This window comes from Hibiscus syriacus, unplaced genomic scaffold (genome assembly GCF_006381635.1).
Source record: "Hibiscus syriacus cultivar Baekdansim isolate YM2019G1 unplaced genomic scaffold, ASM638163v2 tig00110819_pilon, whole genome shotgun sequence".
Taxonomy (NCBI): Eukaryota; Viridiplantae; Streptophyta; class Magnoliopsida; order Malvales; family Malvaceae; genus Hibiscus; species Hibiscus syriacus.
The window spans coordinates 2,020,828-2,043,513 of record NW_024062875.1 but is presented as its reverse complement, the minus strand read 5'-3'; the positions used below and the strand labels follow the sequence as shown (position 1 = coordinate 2,043,513).

At 31.2% G+C, this 22,686-nt stretch overlaps 4 protein-coding genes across 5 annotated transcripts; 3 read left to right on the top strand and 1 right to left on the bottom strand.

The window, feature by feature from the left end:
• Positions 1–1,190: 1,190 nt before the first annotated feature.
• Positions 1,191–2,751, bottom strand: LOC120142145 (fasciclin-like arabinogalactan protein 4). Of its 2 annotated transcripts, XM_039156883.1 has the most exons (3): positions 1,588–2,751; positions 1,385–1,554; positions 1,191–1,305 (listed from the first exon to the last, which is right to left on the bottom strand). In XM_039156883.1, the coding sequence occupies exons 1-3, from the start codon at positions 2,657–2,659 to the stop codon at positions 1,303–1,305; spliced, it is 1,245 nt and encodes a 414-aa protein (XP_039012814.1). In that variant the 5' UTR covers positions 2,660–2,751; the 3' UTR covers positions 1,191–1,302. The 2 variants fall into 2 exon arrangements, with proteins under 2 accessions (XP_039012814.1, XP_039012813.1); XM_039156882.1 differs by having other exon boundaries at positions 1,385–2,747.
• Positions 2,752–8,065: 5,314 nt separating this feature from the next.
• LOC120141995 (mitochondrial import inner membrane translocase subunit TIM9-like) lies at positions 8,066–9,528 on the top strand. The gene is made up of 2 exons (XM_039156759.1): positions 8,066–8,228; positions 9,157–9,528. The coding sequence occupies exons 1-2, from the start codon at positions 8,134–8,136 to the stop codon at positions 9,341–9,343; spliced, it is 282 nt and encodes a 93-aa protein (XP_039012690.1). The 5' UTR covers positions 8,066–8,133; the 3' UTR covers positions 9,344–9,528.
• An 896-nt stretch (positions 9,529–10,424) lies between these two features.
• On the top strand, positions 10,425–18,978 carry LOC120142130 (flavonol 3-O-glucosyltransferase UGT89B1-like). Its single transcript, XM_039156874.1, has 2 exons — positions 10,425–10,938; positions 18,635–18,978. Exons 1-2 carry the CDS (start codon positions 10,512–10,514, stop codon positions 18,976–18,978), a joined length of 771 nt encoding a protein of 256 aa, XP_039012805.1. The 5' UTR covers positions 10,425–10,511.
• Positions 18,979–19,939: 961 nt separating this feature from the next.
• On the top strand, positions 19,940–22,438 carry LOC120142233 (triosephosphate isomerase, cytosolic-like). Its single transcript, XM_039156981.1, has 9 exons — positions 19,940–20,096; positions 20,399–20,474; positions 20,563–20,686; positions 20,825–20,909; positions 21,065–21,197; positions 21,390–21,484; positions 21,640–21,718; positions 22,026–22,108; positions 22,233–22,438. Exons 1-9 carry the CDS (start codon positions 20,058–20,060, stop codon positions 22,278–22,280), a joined length of 762 nt encoding a protein of 253 aa, XP_039012912.1. The 5' UTR covers positions 19,940–20,057; the 3' UTR covers positions 22,281–22,438.
• Positions 22,439–22,686: the final 248 nt, after the last annotated feature.

The window sequence follows — 22,686 nt, the reverse complement described above, 5'->3', positions numbered from 1 at the left end:
AATAAAGTGATTAACAATCATAGGAGACAGTAAATGAAGTGTTCCGGTGATGATTCCGATAGTTTTCGTGGTATTAGCCTGGTTTGGCAATGAAGAAGTATGTTTGTCCTTTTACTTTCTACTGCATAGTTATTTATAAAAGATAAAACGCTTCGTTTTAAATAAAGTGTGTGGTAACTTAGCAGCCAATCAATTATAACTAATCAATTTGAAATTCAAAATTTCAAAATTTGAACACCACTCGTTTTAACACTCTAACTTCCTGCTCATTTTTCCAAGATTGTGAATGTCATTTTATAACCTCCACTCACATGGGGATAATTCTTACTATTTGCGAACCTCTAATTTCGCGAATATAACAATAGAACATGATACTTACGCGAATCTGTAGATATGCAAATCATGTCTGTGAATAAATCAATAATAATTATGTGTCGATCACCTACTATCTACGTGAACATACTTTGTGCATAATCATCAACGATCATATGTTGATACACGTGATCTCTTAATCTAGACAGTCACTTTCTAAGACATATAATCAGTACATATGCCAAAATAATTTTTTATTAACACATATTCAAGACATTATAAATAACCATACAACAAAGAGCAAAGGGCGGACAAACTTCTTCAATCTTCACAACCAAACTAGATCAATATCATCAAAACTACCAGAATCATCACTATTGACTACTGTTGATCACTTTATTAGTCAACAAATTTATTTAAATTTAATTAAATATTATTGTTAATGAAATATTTTTAATTTTAGATAAATAATGATTTAAAAAAAAAAGATAAATAATGATTTTTTTTAAAAAAAAAGATAAATAATGATTTTTTTAAAAAAATAGATAAATAATGAATTCAAGTCAGCATATTGGGTCAGATCAAACTAGAAACATCTATGAAGGAATAATATTAAAATTTCAAGCAAGAACTCCTTGACCCATTAACGGATCGGGTCGTTCCATTTCGCTCCATTCTTAAAATGTTATGGATAAATTACTAACACGGTCAATTTTGTTTTATAAGTATTCATTTTTTTCACCATTTTTTTAAAAAAATTCACTTATGTTATTTGTTTATAAGTTTTTTGTCGTTTACATTATCGATTTATAATACTTTATTCACTGAAACATGGAATGTTGTTAGTTAAAGACATGGCACATTAATAAATAACGTTAATTTTTAATACAAATTATTATTACGACATACACAGAACAATTTAGCAACATTGTCTCTAAAATTCCAGGAAATAAACAAGAAAATCGCTTCTCCTGCAGCCAATAATTCAACTCACTGTGTAAGAGATAAAAAAAAGAAAAAGAAAATCCAAAAAATTCAGTAATTTCACTAATTTGAAGCTTCAAACTCATACCATTAGATACAATACTATACAATATACAGCAACACTACTGCTTTGCGATCGGAGTATCTGACCGTCAGATTTGATCTCCTCGTGAAACCCCACCGGCGATGATGCTGGATTACTTAACCAAGCTGATATCTCCGGTGACGGGGATAATTCCGGCGGATGAACAGCTGTCCCTACCACTGAATGCCCTGGCTTCGGAATTATCCCCGGCGGATCTTTCCCAAAAATCTCTCTGGGCAACAATACCTTGGAAACACCGAAAATGGCAACGGGATTTTGGTCAAAAACCGTTTGGGTAACCGATGCTTGAACGATTCCCGTATCGATCAAAACGGATCCGTTGAATCTCGAAATATTGAGAGTGAAGCTACCCGCGCCGCTATCCTCAGTCGCTAGTGTGGGTTGAACCGGGTTCACGATCGACTCCAGAGAACCCAAAGGATAATAAGAATGAAGCACGTGGAATTTTAGAACCACCGATTTCTTATCAGCCGGAAGCGACTGCAATCTCACGTTTCCCGGCAGATCGCCGAAAGCACCATCTGTGGGAACGAAGAAACTTATCCCAGCACCACCTTCATCGGCTTCGAATTCATCGACCACTCCCGAAGCGGATAACATTGCGGAGGCGACGTTGAAATTGTGGCCGTCGATCAAGGCTTTGGTAATGTTGAGGCCGAGGGGAGGGCGGGTTTCGGAAGCCATTAAGTTGATGTCATACGGGACGAGGAGGGAATTAACGGCGAGGATCGTGATATTGTAAGGCAGAGTTTTGATTAGGGACAAAACGGTGGCGTTTGAAGCGGTGTAAGGGGCGGGTGATTGGATTGTAATGGCGTTGGTTAATGGGGTGCGCGTGATGTTGACGGCGCCGAAGTTAGCAGGGGCCCGGCCTGTTGTTTGGAGGAGGGTCGTTATGAGGACGCCGGAGGGCGGGATCTGGAGGAGGTTGGTCCAGGAGAAGTATTGTAGGAGGATGTGGTAGCGGAGTATGTCACCCAGTGAGGACAGCGGGAGGCGGCGAGTGAGATCGGAGGAAGGAGGAGTGGAGAGATAGGGGTTTGGGACGGCGAGTAGAGTGATGGGGCCTTGCCGACGCTTGAGGTCGGAGTCGACAGAAGTAGAACTGAGGAGGGAGGCGAATGAGGTAAAGTTTTGGAAAGATGAGAGAATGGATGTTATATTAAGATCAGTGACGGCGGTGGAGGAGGAGGATAGGAGGAGGAAATAAACGAATGTGAAAGGGGTAATATGGGAAATAAATAATAGAACTGACATGCCTTTGAGCTCTCTCTCTCGCAGAATTTGAGAGTGAAAGGGAAAAAAGAATGGGTGGACTGTGGACTGTGGACTGTGGACAGAGAGGCGTTGATTGTTTCAGAGATCCAGCGAGCGAGAATATGATTTCATTTTTTTACAAGAATTCCAGTCTCTAAATATGTTATATTATTTTATAGTATTATGAATTTAGTATCAAATATATTTTCATTTACTAATATTTATTATATTAATATTTCGGATTCTATAAAAATCAGCTACTTTTTATTTTTGTTTGTTGTGTCCTCACTCGCAGCTCTGGTGTGAAGACACGTGCTGTTATTAACAGAATACGTTTATAAATTGAAATTACAAATAAGGTAATGGGAGAGTTGTGAACAAGTTTCAACGTCCTAAGCAAAGCTTTATCTTTGTAATGACTTCAGACAGACAGACTCCTCTGGATTATGTTAATGTCACGTGTCATTCCACCATTACTTTCATTACCTAATTTATTTTATATTTCTAAATTTAATATTATAATACGATCATTTCAATTTGATCCACCAAAAATATTACATTAATTCCTATAATGTTCAATAAAATATATATTATAAAATCTTATAAAAGCTAATTAGTAAATATAATAATCATATATACGACTTTAATCCATTCATACAATATATTCTTTTTATTTTATATAAATTTAAAATGATTTGATGAAAAAATAGATAACTATTCACTAAATATTCGCATTTTCTGTTATTTATTGTAATTATTTTTTTTATTTGTCTGACAATTCTAAATATATATAAATAAATTACAATTTAAATGTCTTAAAATAAATTACAATTTAAATGTCTTAAATTTAATTTTTTTAAATATTTATTTAATCTGAAATATGGATTTCTATTTGTTTTAAGTTTTCATGATTTACTATTATATTATTTTTATAATATTTATATGGCATAATGTTAGAATTAGTCTCCAACATTTATTAGAATGATCATTTTAATTCTTATTATTTTTTTTAGTGTTTTGGCTCAAATGCCTCATTTTAAGGTAAAAATGTCTCTAATATTTGATTAAATAATCATTTTAGCTTTTATTCTTTTTATTTTATAGCATTATATTTTAAGATAATGAAGCCCCTATTTAGAGCGTTAATTGTTTATTAACTAATAGTTTCCATCTATGGAGGAACATTTTTGTCTTAAAATGAAACATTATAAAATGCTTCCTAGAAAAAAATCAAAATAACTATTTTGATAAATATTAGGACTAGTTTGATGTTATGACTATTTATCTTTAATATATATATAAAAATAATATATTAAGCTATATTCCTAACCGATGATTGTAAATTACAACTCATCTGGGGATAGTAATCGTCATGTATCCAATGACGCCGCTTGTCGCCCGCCTTCTGTAAAAGCTACGAGTATCTTTTAGTCAACAAGCCCCTAATCGGGAATCAACCACGGACTCTTCTCCTGTGCGTCACACTCTAACCCACCACCTCATGAAAGATCCAATGGTGATGGTGTAAGATCTCCCGGCCACCGTCGCAGTCAAAGCTGTGATAGAGAATATTCTGACAAGGATGGGGATTGGAATTACAATCAGGGTAGCAATTTAACGAAGCTGAACGATCTTTACGGTGATACGAGTGGAGATGGTGGCCATGAAATGGTACCAAACCGGGACAACACTAGCTGGAAACATGGAAATAATATATTTTAAAAAACATTTTAAATTTCTAAAAATTTATTTTATATATCGAATCAATCAAATGATTAAAAGAGAGATTATTCTCCTTAAAATAATTTAATTTGAACAGTTATATTTGAATGATATATAAAAGTTATTGGTAATTAAAAAAATTAAAATTATATTATATATTAATCATTCCGTACTATTCAAAATTATTATGCATACAAATTGGAAACATGTAAATTTGCAATGATAAAGATGAAAGGGCTCTTGGTTTATGCAATAGCTGGCTGGAACCATTCACGAAGTTGGCATTTGAAGCACTCTCCCCACGCAAACATCATATAAAATATTTATTTATAATGCCAAACAAGCGTCCCCGTCCAAAATGAATTTGGGTTTTTAGTGAATTATCTAGCAGTGTTTTTGCCCTATTCCTATTTTGGTATAACCAAACAAAAATACATATATAATTTGATTGTTGAATTTCTCATTTCTTGAAAATTAAACAATTACATTATTTTTACCCAAAACAATATAAGCAGAGACGGTCGCATGAATTTATGTTAGGGGATGCGAATATAAAAAAATATATTAAAAATTTAAGGGTACGAGATTATAAAATCTCAGAGGGTGTGAAATCAAATAATTCATATAAAATATAAAGAAAATATCTGATATATAAGAGATTTTAAAATTTCTAAAGGGTGTGACCGCACCCAACATCCCTCTATCCATCCATGAATATAAGGAAATGAAATGTATTTAGGCTTTTTATTCTCCATATACCTTTTAATCTTGACCCATTTTGAGTTTGAGCAAGTGATTGTTGATAGTTTGTTTCATTTACTTCTTTTTACAATTTATTGTCTCAATTAAACCAGTCATTTTTGTCAAATACGAAACACTGACTCGCTTAATGTAAAACTCTAAATTCATTATAGTTTTATTTAATTATATAAAAATTAATTTAAGTTTAAAATATTTTTTATTAAGAACAAAAGTATTACATTTCTAAGACAAAGGTTAGAGTTTGAACCCACACAAAATGAGATAACATGAACATCATTAACAACTCAACCAATTAGTAAATCCCAAATTTAAAAATATCTTAAACCAAAAATCAAACTTAAAACTATTCAAATTAAAAAATAAAATCTAAATTAATCTGATTTAATTAGATTACTCAAAATCAACTCAAACTATTCAATTAAGTCTATTCTCTACACAAACTAAAAGATTTCGGTGGATAAAAAATTATTTTTATTCATTGGGATATTGGATTCGATCATCACATATGCATGGATGCATGAGCATTCAATGTCAATTGGTTGAGAGTATTTGAACATATGTAAACTTGTATTCACCCCATATTAATAAAAATAGTCTGATTGGTTGTAACACATCTAATTTAACCTAGTCAAAAACTGGATTAATAATATAGTATTTAACTGATCGTATATCAAGTTGATTATAAAAAGATAAGACAAATATTAAACTCGTCTTTAATTTCAAAAGAATATTAGTAATAAAATTATTATTACAATTTAATTTTAAAAGAAAGGCAATGAGTTCTATGTTTGATTTATGGAGTTTGATACATTTTTCGATTAACGAACATCAAATTTGTGTTTAAGATGCAAAAACGAGTAAATTTGAAATTTTGGAGTACAATGGTCGTAAGTGATGACATGCAACTGTAGTGAGTGACGATTGACGACTTAGGACTTTGATCAAATTTAGGGGTTAAATTGATTATTTATCTAAAGATCAAAGGTTAAATTGATATTTTATCTAAAGTTTAAGGGTTGAATTAGTATTTTATTAGAAGCCCAAAGGTCAAATTAAAATTAATATTTTTTATTGACGTGTCATATCATCAAATTAACAACATTTAATATTCTAAAGACTAAAATATTACAAGCAATAACATAAATAATCAAAATGTATTTTTTTAAAATCAATAACAAAAAATGAATAAAAATAAAATAAAAGTGATCATTTTTGTAGTTTATCCATGAATTTTTGTTGTTGAAAACCATCCCTGTGATTAAATATCATTACCTAATTCATAACCTATAAATAAATCATAGTTATCTAAACTTAATTATAATCAAAGTAGAATTCTTCACAATACATTGAAAATTTAACTTTATCCAAATAATAAAATCATGTTTTAATATCGCGAAAAGATGGAGGACGATTATTGAATAATTAAGGAAATATAAATATTTTATAGTGTAGGTAGAATTATCAGTAGCTGAAAAAGACTTTAATAAAATTGCTAACAATTATTATCAATTTTATTATATTTCTTATATTTTTAGGATCAATTAAAAAATTAAAAGTATAATAAAATAAAAATATATTTAATATTTTTTCATTTTTAAATTAAAAGTATAATAAAATAAAAATATATTTAATATTTTTTCATTTTTATAATTTAATATTAAAAAGTAAAAATAATATTAGAGCAAAGTATTAAAATTATATTCATTTCTCGACAAATTTATTAATTATTGTAAAAATATATTTATTTTTCTAATTAATTTAATACCATTCTATATTTCTAATTATTTTTTACATCTATTTTCCTTCAATTTTACCGAATTATTGTATATAAAAATTCAATTTTTAGAACTACAATAAATTTCATTCTCCAAACTGTAGACATTCATTTTCGTCCGGAGTTTTTTTATATATAATAATATAGTATAGTTTTTAAAAATATTTTCAAAAAACGTATAATGTATTGTTTTTAAAACGGTTATTGAAAACATATAATATATAGTTTTCCCCTTGAACTGTCTTTTCGGTACCGTTTGAATTTATCGATTGTCTTAATTGAGAAAATTAAAATTTAAAAACTCGATTCAAATTACTTACATTTGATTGATTAAAGTTGTCCCTAACTAGTCGAAAGAAATATTAAATTGCGAAATATATAAATATAAAAAAGAGAAAAAATAAAAAAATAAAAAATAAAAAACTATTTTTTTAAAATTGAGAAAATAAATAAATAAAGATAAATAAATAAATAAAGATAAATAAATTTGAGAAAGTATGAAAATTAAAAAAATAAATAAAAAGTTAAATTTTGAAAGTAAAAAATAGAACAAAATTTAAGAAAAATACAAAAACCAAAAAATAAACAAATACGTAAATAGATAAAAATTAAATGATCAAATTGAATTAAATTGGAATTTATGGACTGAAATTAATGCTAAAAAATGAATTGTAAGAGAAAAAATAAAATTAGAGGGTTAATTCACAAAATATAAATAATAATTAAATTGAATAAATTCAAAATTTAAGGGTAACTCTACAATAGGTGACTGGATTAAATTACTCTTAAAAATTGGGAGGTCTGCGAAAATAATTTAAGAAACTTGTAATTACACACAAGTCATCGACTATATAATTTAAAATGATCAAGGGCAGCTCTAATGTTTTTTTAAGTCGAAGTCTAATTTCAGGCCCACCCAAAAAACGGTTAGAACACAAACAAAATTATTAATGTGATTTCAAAATTATTTTAAGAATTAGTCTTCCTTTTATTTATATTCAGGGGGAACCTATTATTCAAATTCCCATTAAAGATGAAAAAGAAAAAAAGAAGAGTCAAAGTCCCATTGAGGACTTCAGCGACGCCGTTTAAGATCAGGATTCCTAGGGTTTTTCTCTTAAAAGAAGAGAAGCTAAAGCCCTCTCTTTAAAGCCAAACTTATATACTCTAAGCAAACTCCTGACAAGAAAATACATCCGAAGAGGCGGGATCCAGTATGGACAAGAACATGTTAGCAGGGCTCGAGGGTCTCCCTGAAGAAGATAAGAACCGAATGTCCGCCATGATCGACCATCTTCAGCTTCGTGACAGGTGTTTAACACTCTTTTTTCCGCCCTTACATTTTCCCATTTTGCTCTCACCAAATTTGCTTGTTCACTTCCCGATTCGATTCCTGGATTTTGATGAGTAATGAAGTTTTAGAAAACGGGTTAAGCTTGCTCGGGGTATACAATTCTTGGGGTTCTTTTAATTATTATGTTTGGTATCGTCAGCTTCTCGAATTGTAGAAAATGCAGGGTTTTGTGGCTCTGTGTATGATGAGAAGCTGAAGATATATTCTCCTTAAAACCAGTGCAGCCTTTTTATGTTGCCTCCGGACGTTTTGGGAATTACATTTCTACAATATGGATTATGATTCTCTTTTTAGTGATGTTTTAGCTAGTGTTTTGTCTGCATTTGCTTTCATTGAATGAAAGTATTTTCTGTTTATAAATTGTCTTTCATTTTAGGTTTGGATATTATATACACAAATAATTATTTTATTAATCATGAAAATGGAGTGTTTATTTTTTTTAAAATGTCTACAATCGAATCAAAACCAAAATTTTATGTGTACAACTGAACCAAAATCAAAGTTTCATGCATAGAACTGCATAAAATCAAAACTCATGTATCACATCGCATATTTGACCAAAGTTCATGTGTAGTTTTAATATTTATCCCGAATTTTATTTCTGTTGCTTTTCCTGGTGGTGCTTATAATGCCACAATGGATTTTTCTGTTTATAATGCCTACCTGGGATTTTGGGGATAATTGATGGTTAGGGCATTGTTATTTGTGTAGACTTATTGGAATTACTACCCAAAGGCAAATGCCTCTTTTACATAGCCTTGGAGAAGACAAAAAGAGGGTGAGGCTGTTTGCTGGAGTTGGGAGGTTTTGTGCAACGACCATATTTCCATGTACAGTTTTCTATATGTACTGCTTAAAGAGCCTTTTTCTATATTTGATGTACAGTTTGAGGATGTACAATTCACTTGTGGAGAGATGCTTCAATGACTGCGTGGACAACTTCACCCGCAAGACTCTGCAGAAGCAAGAGGAGACCTGTGTCGCACGATGTGCTGAGAAGTTCTTGAAGCACTCCATGCGTGTAGGACTGAGGTTTGCTGAGCTCAACTCCCAGTCTGCAACACAAGATTAGAAGCTAATAAACAAGCTTGAGTGGGGCTTAAAATGCTTCTGCTTTATCACATGGGATTTTCTTTTCGGGACAAATTGGGGTCTTCCTCAGATGAAACACGATATGTTGCCGGGGTTGACAATTGTTGTTAATCATAGGACTTGTTAATGTTGATTTTCTGATAAGAAATTTAACAGATTTTATTTATGCAAGATGGTTCATCACCATGATAGTTGATATGGTGAAATACCTTGATACTTTTTTTCTTCTGGATTTATGAAAACATGTTGGTTCTCTTTGGTGCAAATAAAACATGCAGCGATAAAAGCCCAATTCTTAGTTGTAGGCTGTGTATTTAACGATCTTATTGAAATGGACAAACAATGGAATGCTTTGAAAGCTTACCCACTTGTATAATAGTTTGATAATCAGAATGGAGTAGGCTGTGTATTTAACGACGTAATCAATGAATAATTTCGTTTACCTGCTGTGAGTAGTTACATAAAACCATGCCACTATTTCTCAAGCTTTGAAATCCGAAGGAGTTTTTTCAACAAAAAGTCTAAAATGTCCACCGGCGGCCAACATATTCTTATCTATCCGTTCCCATCCTCCGGCCATGTCATCCATTTCCTCGACCTTACTCACCGGTTACTCAAACGCGGTCTAGCTATGACTATATTTGTTACAACCAACAATCTGCATCTCCTCGAACCCTCCGGACCCGCCATGCTTCCTCTTCTCTGCGCCACCTCGTTCTCCCCGACCCAGACCCGTTGAAAACACCCCTTTTCATTGATAGACTACGCCGCTTGCGTGAGCTTCACTATCCTGCTCTCCGCCAATGGTTTCAGTCCTTAACTTCTGCTCCCGTTTCTATTTTTTCCGATTTCTCCCTTGGTTGGACTCAGAGTCTCGCTTCCGAGTTAGGCGTGCCACGGATCATCCTCTCACCCTCCAGTTCCTTCAGTTTCGCGTTCGACATTTAGTTTTGTTCAGACACACAGAGGATTGATCCTCAGGACTTAAACCAGACGTTGTCGTTTCCGAGGCTCCCTAATTCTCCTGAATTCCCTGTCTATCAAATATCCCCTACTTTCAGAAACTACAAAGATGGCGATCCAGTGATGGAATTTTTTATAAGAAACATGTTGGAGAATCTTGAGAGTTGGGGAATTGTTTTCAACACATGTTGGAGAATTCTGAGAGCATCTACATCGACCACTTGAAGAAAGAAATCATGGGTCACAAACGGGTTTGGGCGGTAGAACCCGTGATGATGATGCCATTGGAAGACGATGGCTTGGACGCAACGAATCGCGGTGGTTCCAGTACGGTTCCGTTTAATGAGCTGATGGCGTGGCTGGACTCACGCGAAGAGAATTCCGTCATCTACGTGTGCTTTGGGAGTCACCAGGTGCTGACACCTAAGCAAACAGATGAGTTGGTGACGGGGCTAGAGGAAAGCGGGGTCCACTTCGTTTGTTGCGTCAGGGAATATGGCTTGATTCCGGAGGGATTCGAGGATCGTGTTGCGGGGAAAGGGATTCTGATTAAAGGGTGGGCACCGCAAGTGGCGATTCTCCAACACCGAGCCGTTGGAGCGTTTTTGACGCACTGTGGGTAGCGCTCTAAAATCAGGTAATTGGACAGGATTCAATCGGATCTTGACAGATCAGGTAAAATCGGGTATATGTTAACTAGAGATGCACATTGCCGGATTTAAATCCGATCCGGATCGGATAAAAACCGATCCAGTTTTTTCACTAAGCCAAAAAATCGGTTTATAAAAAAACCGGTTCGGATCATAACCGGTTTAGAGGGCCGGATGATGTAACCGGTTTCGGTTTGAAAAAAAACGGTTTTTTAAAAAAATAGGGTTTTAATCCGGTAAAAAATTCGGTCATCCAATTTTTTTAAACCCCATACCGGATTTTTTTCGGATAAAAAACTAATTTTTTATCCGGTTTTTTTCAAACCGGTTTTTAATCCGGTAAAAAATTCGGTCATCTAATTTTTTCTCAAACCGGTTATACTATCCGGTTTTAAAATATCCGATCCGGTTTAAAAAAACCCGGTTTTTCCCAAATCCGGTTTCGGATATTTTTTATACAAAATCGGATATTCGGATTTTTTGTGCACCTCTAATGTTAACTCAGATCAATTTGATGGTTTGATTCGGATCAAGTCGGTACAAGTCAAATCAGTTCGAGTTATTTTCACGTTGATTTGACATCAGATCCAGATCGGGTTCAGGTCAGGTCATTTTCAGTTCGGATCGATTCCAGTTCGGATCGATGCCAGTTCGGATCGATGCCAGTTCAGGTACGAAGCAGATAAAGACCAGGTTAATTCAGGTTCAGATGGACTTCAGTCGGATCTCGTTCAAATCAGGTCACATCATTGACAGATAAAATTCAGGTCGGATGTTTATCGGATACAGATTGAGTTCAGGTCGGGTCGTTTTTATTTTTGTTTTAATTATGTTGTCATTTTTTGTAATTGTTGAATTGCAAGTTGTAATTGTATATGATTTCGAGTAAATTAAGAGAAAAATAAATATTCATGGATCAATTTTGTAAAAAATATAAATTTAATGACAAAATTGAAGAAATGTAAAATTACAAATAAAATCTTAAAATATAAATTAAACAACACACATAGGTAAGGGACTAAATCAAAATAAATTTAAAATATGAGGTTTAAATTAATATATAAAAGGACTAAATTAAACATATTTAAAAAATTATGGGTCAGTTACAAAAATATAAATAAATAACAACTACCAATGGGCCAAATGAAGATGTAAATATAAATTTAAGGACTAAATTGAATACATATAAAAGTGAAAGACTTAAAATTGAAATAAATTAAAAAACAAAAGGATTAAATCAAAATAAATACAAAATGTGAAGAAATAATGAAAATATAGTAAATTACATTCATTTAAAAAATTGAATATATATATATATATATAATATAAGTTTGTATATAAACTATATTTATATTATAAACTATATAATTATTATTATAAGCTATATATATGAATTATGTTTATGTGAACTATGTATATAAATTATATATGTATAAATTATAAAAAGTATATAATTTATAAAATATTATTTATATTAATATATATATATATATATATATATATATATGTATGTATATAAACTATATATGTATAAATTATATAAAATATATAGTTTATATATTATAATTTATATTAATATAGTATATATATATATGTGTGTGTGTGTATGTATAACTAATATAAGTAATATATATATATATATATATATATATATATATATATATATACTATGCATAAACTATATAAAGTAATAAATTATATAGTTTATAAAAACCCTAAATCTTAAAACATAAACCCTAAATCCTAAATTTTATAAACTATATATGTATAGACACATTTGATAATTCATATATAGTTTATATAAACAATAATTTATATAAATTATATATGTAACATTAACCTATAGTCTATAAACAATAGTTAATATATGTAACTTATAGTATATGTATACATGTAAACTATATATGTAACTTATAGTACATGTATGTATAAACTATGTATAGTATATATATATATAAACCATATAAAGTAAATTACTTATATAGTTTATAGAAACAATATGCATAAACTATATAAATTAATAAAGTATATAGTTTATAAAAAACCTAAACCCTAAACAAAATACATAAACAATAGTTAATATATGTAACCTATAGTATATGTATACATGTAAACTATATATGTAACTTATAGTACATGTATGTTTAAACTATATACAATATATATAAACTATGTATATATATAACTTATAGGATATGTATATATACAATCTATTTATATGTTATATAAACTATATATGTAACCTATAGTTTATAATCAATAGTTTATATTAGTGTACTATATAGTTTATACTTTATAACCTATAGTATATAATTTATAAACTATAGTTTATATTTTATAAACTATAGTTTATATTAATGTACTATATAGTTTACATTAATGTTAATTATCTTAACTATAATTTATATTAATATAGTATATGGTTTATAAACTATATTATATTAATATTAATTATATTAACTATAGTTTATAAACTATACTATATAATTTATAACCTATAGTTTATATTAATATTAATGTTATAGACTATATTTTATATTAATATTAATTACAAATTATAAACTATATTATATTAATATAAGTTAATATTAATATTAATTATAATATATAATTATTATAATATTAATTATAAATAGTTAATTAATAAAAACTATATAGGGATGAAATTGAAATAATTTAAAATATAATGATTAAATTGAATTATTAATGTTGGACTAAATTGAATAAAATCAAAAAGAGGGGATAATGCTAAAATACGAAAGGAAATTAAAAAACACGTGAATCCTTAACATGACCCGAACGGATTGCTATATAAGGTCAAAATTTTTGTTTTTTTTTCTCATTTTCAATTTCCTATTCATTCTCTCATTTTGTTCTCTCTCTCTCTAACTCTTCGTTTCTCTCAAATTCTTTGTTTTCTCTCTATAAGTTCATATGTGTTCTTCATTTTTCTTTGAAAAAACCTTTTTTTGATCTTCAAAAACACCAAATCCAAAAAAAAAATATTTTTTTGGATCAAACACTCGAAATTACATCATTGTTCATACCAAAACCCTCATTTGATCTTCATAAACACCAAAACCCATACGATTTCTTTTTTTTCGATCAAACACGCAAACTTTTCTCCCTTGTTCATCCCAATTCATATTTGTTCTTCACAAAAACCATCCATTGATCTTCACAAACACCAAAACACATACCACTTCATGTTTTTTAGATCAAACCTCTCGTTGATCCTTACAAACACCTAAACCCTTAAATCATTTTGTTTTCTTCGATCAAACCCAAACCTATTTATATTTTGTAACCAACCCTAACTTAAACTCAAAACCTAAACTAGAACCTGAACCTCAACCTGTACTCAAACCTAAACCCGAACCCAAACACGAACCAAACCGAACCCAAACCCAAAACCCAAATCCAAACCCAAACCTAAAAACCCTAATCAAGCATCTTCACTTGCTGTCGATGTTGATATTCGAATACTTTTTTTTCAAGGGTTTCATGGACAACTTTTCTTACGAGTTGAATGGTCTAGATATGTTTAGTATTTTATTATTTTGTTTTTGATTTTAATATTGTTTATAATATATTTTTCATTTATTTTGTAGGAGAAAACCCAACAAATCAGAATGAATGGCATTCTGAAAGAGGTAAATAAAATGTTTAATTTGTAACTACTGTTGATTTGTTTCCTCTATAGTCTTTGTTTGTGTTGTTGGTTGTTCATTCAGATTGCTTTTATAAGGTTGTTAGCTGCCTTTATTTACAGTTTAAATAAACTGTTTAATTTGTAGTTACTATTGATTTGTTAGTGTTGTTGGTTGTTCATTCAGATTGTTTTTATAAGGTTATTAGCTGCCTTTATTTACAATTTAAATAAATTGTTTAATTTGTAGCTACTGTTGGTTGTTCATTCGGATTACTTTTATAAGGTTGGTTGCTAACTCTAATTTTTTTTTTGCAAGGGGATATAAATGATGTACTATCCGAAGCAGTTGATTTAAATAAATCCTATAAGAGGAAGTCCACTGATTCATTCAATTTTGGGAGAAGAACCTCTGCTGTTTGGGACCACTACACATTCACCAAATCTGATGATGGTTCTGTTTATGCCGAGTGTAAGTATTGCAAATTGAAAAGGTATAAAACTGATTCTTATATTGGTACATCTAACCCTAGAAGGAATACTGAGAAATGCCAAGCATATAATGATTTTCTTGCTGAAAATCCAGATAGTGTAGCTTCTTTTGATCAAAACAAATATTGTGAATATTTGCTGAGGCTATTTTGTGTCATGGTTATGCATATAATATAGTTGATCGATCATGCCAAACTTAGGGATTTACATCATTACCTTAATTCTTCTGTTAAGGATATATCTAGGTATATTGTTACTAAGTATTGCATGTTGGAGCATGAAAAACATAAAAAATTACTGCTTGATACAATGCATTCTATCTTAGGTCGTGTTTGTTTTACATGTGATGCTTGGTCTGCCTGCACTCCATGTTCTTATTTTGCCCTTACTGCTCATTATGTTGATAATAACTGGAAACTTCAGTCTAAAATACTTAATTTTCATCTTTTTCCTCCTCCTCATGATGTTGTGTCTATCTTTAAGTCTGTGAAAAAGATGATATATGAATGGGGTCTTGATAAAAAAACATTTACCATCACACTTTATAATGCTTCTGTAAATGATATAATGGTTAAGAGACTGAAAGATGATTTGAATGTCATTTCTCCTTTTCCCTACAATGGTAAGTATTTGCATATAAGGTGTGCTGCCCACATTTTGAACTTGATAGTTCAAAAAGGTTTGAAGGTAATTGATTATTCTGTTAATAAATTACGTCATATTGTTAAGTTTATTGATTCTTCCGACTCTCGACTTTGTGCCTTTGAATTAGTTGTTAAATACTGTGATTCTTCTTTATCTGGTAAGTTAGTATTGGATGTTCCTATATCTGGTAAGTTAGTATTGGATGTTCCTACTCGTTGGAATTCGGCTTACTTGATGATTCATAGGGCACTTGAGGCTAGATTAGGAATTAACTTGTTTGTTAATAGGGAAAATGAGTTGGATATCATTACTGATTATGAATGGGAAACAATTCAAACAATTTGTGATTTTCTTGAGCCTTTTTATGAAATTACTACTCTGTTATCTGGTTCTAAGTATCCCACTTCTAACTTGTATTTGGCTAACGTTGTTGCAATTGAGAAATTATTGTGTGATGCTCATAATGATCCTTGTGAAGGTATTTCTGCAATGACAGGACCAATGCTTGAACTTTATGAGAAATATTGGTCTGATCACTCTATGATTCTGTCTTTTGCTGTTTTACTTGATCCTCGATATAAATTACAACTTCTTAAGGAGTTGTACAATGTTCTTTATGTTGAGGATAAGGTTCAACGGAGGGTAAGTCTTATTTATGATGAGTTTCTTGAGTTATATGTATTTTATTCAAAAAAATGCACCTTGTGTTTCTTTTTCTTCTGTCCAAAGTAGCATATCCTTGGACAGAAGTGGCTCAAGTTTCAATCGGCCTCGAGCATTTAGAAAATCAAATTTATTTCAGGTTAGTTAATATATTTTCTAGTTGAATTTTAACTTATTTTTTCATGTTTTTATTTACTAATTTCTTGTTTTTTGTTTTTCAGAATTTTGATGCCAATTTAGCTGCTTCAAGGAGTAGACGATCTGATGTTGACTCGTACATCAGTTTGCCCATTGTCCATGGTACTGGAGAATCGGACTTTGATATTTTGGAGTATTGGAAAAATCAACGTGTTTCATATCCTGTACTTTCTCGCATGGCGAGATATATTGGCTATTCCAATTACTTCAGTTGCATCTGAATCGTCCTTTAGTATGGGGGTCGAATTTTGAACAAATTAAGAGCTTCACTCTTAGCAATATATGTTGAGGTTTTTGTTACAACCCGTAATTGGTTGTATGGTTTTGAGTCGGAGGATAAGGATGAAGACTATCTTACTGTGGTTAATGACTCTGCTATGTAAAGGTATGATATAATTGCTTTATTTTTTATTTTAATCTTAATGTTTCAAATTGTTTATTGATTATTTTAATTTTAATTTTTAGGGTGTTAACGTTAAGTGAAACCATTGGAATTTACGATTCAGTCTTATTTCTTCCGTTTACAGGTAACTTTTACTTATTTATTACTTATTGTATTTATTATGTTTAACATTAACTTAAACAAATTTTTATTGATGCTTTTATTTTTTTGTAGGATTTTTCTGTCCAAAGTAACACATTCTGATTTTGTTTGATATTAATTTTATTTTAATAAACAATGTTGAATGTTTGATTATGTAAGGGTTTGGTAAAGTCAGAAATGTTTAGCACTGTTGGCCGTCGTATTCCCTTTGGCTTTACCGCTGATTAAATGTTTGTTTAATGCAGAAATTCTTCTTGCTGCTTCCTGCTGCCTGTTGTTGCCTTGTATTTTATTTTGTTAGTCTGACTTAAATAGATTGTTGAAACTGTCATTTTTTTCGAAATAGCTACTCATGTTAAATTATGTTGGTAGCTTTAAAAGTTGCCCGTAATTTAACAATGTTGGCAGCTATTTCGATATAAAAGCTCGATGAAGAAATTTCTGATAGCAAAGTTAGGCTTTTAGCCTTATAACATTTTTTGTTATAATATCTGATAGCTTAATTTTTTTCTTCATTTTGTTGTATTCAACTTGAATTGACTCAAATGTTATTCAAATTTTATATTAAATGTTATTTAAATTATCATTATCATTTAAATGTTATTTATGTTATAATTTATATTTATATTTATATTTAGAGAATTAATCAATACTAATATTCATTAATTATCAAATTAATTATCAATTTATTGCCTAAATTATTTATATTAATAATGTAAAACATTAATATATATTACATAATAAATACTTTCATTATTAATATTATTTTTTATATAAATTAAACTATATAATTTATATAAATTAAACTATATTAATTTTCCTTTGCATTATTAATCATGTTTTATCTAATTTACATTTAAATAATTTTATTAAATAATTTTATATAATAGGTCTATTTATTAATTTAATTATCATAATAAATATTTTATTATAACATTTAAAAAGTAATCATATTAATTTTTTAATTACATCATAAGCTAAAAAAACTCATAATTTTATTAAAATCTTATAATTTCGTCAATGGAAATATATAAAATCAAGTAAATATTAGATCAGATAATTAACAAGTCAGATCATTTATAGGTTAGGTTAAAAACAGATTAGGTTAAAAACAGGTCAGATTCATAACAGGTCAGGTTGAAAACAGATCGGGTAATATCAGTTATTTACCAGGTCAATCTCGGGTTCGGGTTCATATCATTCGAATGCAGTTCGGGTTCGGGTATCATATTTTCGGTTCAGGTCGTTCTTAGGTCGGGTTTGGATCCACAATTTCCAGGTCCAATTCGGGTTCAGGTCGTTCTTAGGTCGGGTTCGGATCCACAATTTTCAGGTCTAATTTAGGTTCAGGTCAACACCAATTCCAACTTGAGTCGGTTTCGGATCGCTACAGCGCACCTCAAAAACAATTTTGACTCAAGTCGGTTTCAGTCAATTTTGCAGGTCGGGTCAGCTTTGTACAGCCCTACTGTGGGTGGAATTCGACATTGGAAGGGATCACCGCCGAGGTTGTTATGTTGACATGGCCGATGGGAGCGGACCAGTTTACGAATACAAAGTTATTAGTTGATCAACTGGGGGTGGGAATACGAGTGGGTGAGTCGTGTCAAATCAAACCGGAGTCCAGCACGTTGGCTCGAGTGCTGGTTGAGTCGATAGGTGGTAGCAGAGTAGAAAGGGCTCGAGTGAAGATGTTGAGTGAAGCAGCCCTGAATGCAGTTAAAGGTGGAAGCTCAGACAAGGATTTGGATTCGTTGGTTAAAGCGATGATAAATGAACTCAAACCCAAAACCAGAAGCAATACTATTTAAAGGTTGGGTATTTAACGGGACTGAGCTGTTGAACGTACAGTATCCGTATATAATCTAATCTCTAGAACCAAAGACCATGTATTATGGCGGAATATGAAATGAATTAAGAAAATTATTTTCATTTGTTGTTTAAGTTGTTGGTTTGATTTGGGTGTTCAGGATTAGTGTTAAGAGTATAAAATGAATAAAAAAAAAAGCAATAAAATTTGAAATTTGTGTTTGAGATTGAATGACAAAGCTCTGGTGAGAAGGCATCCATCTTATGATCATCACTAATCTTGTGTTTGTTGGCATCCATCTTACGATCATCACTAACCTTGTGTTTGAGATCGAATGACAAAGCTCTATTATGATTTATGCTGTCATATTTTGTGCAATTCGTTTGAATTATCTTTATAATCGTTCTTTTGATTATTGTTAAATATTTATTTGACTCATCCATTATGTTAGTTTGAGGTTTATCAAGAGGCCTTCGGTTTACATGATAAGATGAGCTTTTATATGCAATGTGGTGAGCCAATTGGTTTGGAACTCTAACTGGTCTTTATAAGTTAGAATATAACTTTTGATTATCGATGTTTAATGAGGGTACTAAATGGTCTCTAGTTGTTGTTGCACAGTCATTTCGAGTTTTTTTTTAATATTTAATTTATTTTCTTCTTGCTTGTAATGTACATAATTAAAAATTTATTTCCTAACAACCAAGTAATATTTTTAGAAAAATAACGACGAAGTAAACAATGTAATCTCTAAAGTTTAATGGTTAAATTAAATTAGTTTAAAATATAATGACGAAAATAAGAGTAATAATAAAGTTAGGTGACGGAATTTATAATTAACCGTTAAAATAAGGTTAAATTTTTTAAAAATATACAATGGTATTTTAGTAATTAAAGTATAGTGTTCTCTGCAGTTCACCCACAGATTCGCTTCGTACTATAAGGAAACATGGGCCACAGCCCACAGATGATTTCGTCCACTCTTATATTATAGTGAGCTTTTTCAGCTTTGAGTTTCTTGTTTCTCTCTTAATTCTCGTTTTCATCGTTAAAAAAAAAAACACCAAAACACACAACTTCATGGCTCGGAAATTCTTCGTCGGCGGCAACTGGAAATGCGTATGTTTATTCTTCTCCTCTGTTTTATAATAGATTTTAATTTCTAATTCAAAGTTTTTTGATCTATTGTTTTAGATCTCATATTTACTTCAGCATCGCGTGAAACAATGTTTTGTTTTAATATTCGACATTGAAAAACGTCGTTACATCTCGTTTTATCTTTGTACTAAAGCGTACTTGATCGGTAATTTAAATTAACTCTCTTAGGTTTTGAGATCGGATTCGTAGGTCTGTTTTGATTATTCGGTGTTTTATATGTATAAATTATATTTACTTTGAAAGGGGCAATGATTTTGTTTTAGAATGGGACAACTGAGGAGGTTAAGAAGATTGTTACTACACTGAATGAAGCTGAGGTTCCTTCCCATGATGTTGTGGGTTAGTGTTCGTTTTCCTTTTTTAGGTCCAAAATTTATTCCATTTTGATAACTATTGGAATATTTAAAATTTAATTTGAATGTGGCAGAGGTTGTTGTGAGCCCTCCATTTGTGTTCCTTACCCTTGTCAAGAGTCTGTTGCGGTCTGATTTTCATATCGCTGCTCAGAACTGCTGGGTCCGCAAAGGCGGTGCTTTCACAGGAGAAATTAGGTATATGCTTTTATCTGTTATCATCTGCTTTATAGATCATCTTTTATGGAAGGTTATATGTAACATTGTTGTTTAGTAGGCTCTAGTTTCTTATATCGTTTGTGTTTTATTGTTTAACTTCATGTTCTCTTTGAGCAGTGCGGAGATGCTTGTTAATTTGGGGATTCCATGGGTTATTATTGGTCACTCTGAGAGAAGGGCTCTCTTGAATGAGTCCAACGAGGTAAGTAATATGATTAGGTTCAGGTTATTTCATAACTTACCTAGTGAATTTCGTGCTTTGTTTATTGTCTCTCGAATGAATGAAATAGTTATTAGTATTGATTCTTAGTATTATTTCATGCCCCTTGGGTCTATTTTGAATGTTTGTCTCTGCAGTTTGTTGGAGATAAGGTAGCGTATGGGCTTTCTCAAGGCTTGAAAGTGATTGCTTGCATTGGAGAGACTCTCGAACAGCGAGAATCAGGCTCTACCATGGCTGTAGTTGCTGCACAAACCAAAGCAATTGCCGGTACTTGTTTTTGGAATATAAAAATCAAAGCAATTATTTTTTTCTAAGACATGGTACCATAGGTCTAATAGCTCCTTGGTTACAGTTTATGATTGTGGTCTCTATGGGTATTAATTTAACAACACGGTGCATGACACTTTTTCATTTATATATATATATATATATATATATTTAACTGTTGTTCATTTGCAGATAAAGTTACAAATTGGGATAATGTTGTTTTGGCATATGAACCTGTTTGGGCCATTGGTACTGGGAAGGTTGCAACCCCTGCTCAGGCTCAGGAAGTGAGTTTGAGTTTTATGCACATGTTACCGTTTTAGCCTTTGAGGGCAATCTATCAAGCTTTTGTTTGCATCTAATCCATTGCTTTGTAGTTCCTTCCTGTGAGAAATCATACCCTATTTTATGTTACATATTGATGTGTGATTGTGTGCTCCAGGTTCATTGCGAATTGAGGAAATGGCTTAATGAAAATGTTGGCGCTGATGTTGCTGCATCAACTAGAATTATATATGGAGGTATTTTTCTTTATTGCCTGAAGTATTGATTTTTTGTTTATTGTAATAAAGTATTGATCTTATTCAAGCGGTTTTAAGGAAATTTAGCATAGCCTATGTGAGCATGTAAACGTGTTATAACTTTAAAAATCTGGAAACTCTATGCTCCATCCTAACCTGTAAATAGTTCTTAACCATTCATGTTTCATTTTACTATTTCAGTATACCATTAAAAAGAAGTTTAAAACTTCGCTTGGTTCTCCATTAACTTTCAATTATTGGGTTCAACCCCGCAATCTGATTTTGCATCCATTGGGAATTAATGTAGGTTCCGTAAATGGAGCAAACTGCCAGGAGCTGGCCGGACAGGCAGATGTGGATGGCTTTTTGGTTGGTGGGGCTTCTCTGAAAGTTAGTAACTTTCTTTCTTGCTTTGCTTGTGCCATTGTTGATTCATTTATTTGATGTATTTTCTTCAAGTTGTGCAGTGCTATGCTTAACTTCTACTTTTTGTGTTTTTCTTTTCCTCCATCAGCCCGAGTTTGTGGATATCATCAAGTCCGCAACTGTGAAAAAGAATTGAAGTTCACAGCCTGGAATCATAGCTTAAAAGCATAAACAAAATTCTGGGGAAAACTTTTTAATTTTGTAGTTGTGGCCCCTTCCACAGAACCTCATATCAGACCAAATTTGACATTGTTTTCGTTGGTTTGAGACATGAATGCTCGTGTTGGACTTTCAGTGGATTTGTCTTTTTATGGTTCATTTGTTTTCTGCTCTTTCTTAGTGTCTGATCATATTTCGGCCTCGAATTTGGCTGTCCTAACTTAGTCGAACTACTAGGCAATTGGAACCCCATCACCCATTCCTAGTAAATTTTTTAACCCACGCAATCACCAGATTCAGATCCAACATTTTTCCAATTTGGTAATCTATGTTTCCCAAAAACATATATATATATATATAGCCTTATAAGTTCAAAATTTACT

Coding starts and splice junctions, on each gene's coding strand:
- LOC120142145 (XM_039156882.1), bottom strand. CDS start 2,659: ATGTCAGTTCTATTATTTATTTCCCATATTACCCCTTTCACATTCGTT.
- LOC120141995 (XM_039156759.1), top strand. CDS start 8,134: ATGGACAAGAACATGTTAGCAGGGCTCGAGGGTCTCCCTGAAGAAGAT. Junction 8,229..9,156: donor CATCTTCAGCTTCGTGACAG/GTGTTTAACACT, acceptor TTTGATGTACAG/TTTGAGGATGTACAATTCAC.
- LOC120142130 (XM_039156874.1), top strand. CDS start 10,512: ATGTTGGAGAATTCTGAGAGCATCTACATCGACCACTTGAAGAAAGAA. Junction 10,939..18,634: donor CGTTGGAGCGTTTTTGACGC/ACTGTGGGTAGC, acceptor TTGTACAGCCCT/ACTGTGGGTGGAATTCGACA.
- LOC120142233 (XM_039156981.1), top strand. CDS start 20,058: ATGGCTCGGAAATTCTTCGTCGGCGGCAACTGGAAATGC. Junction 20,910..21,064: donor TCTTGAATGAGTCCAACGAG/GTAAGTAATATG, acceptor TTGTCTCTGCAG/TTTGTTGGAGATAAGGTAGC. Junction 21,719..22,025: donor AACTAGAATTATATATGGAG/GTATTTTTCTTT, acceptor GAATTAATGTAG/GTTCCGTAAATGGAGCAAAC.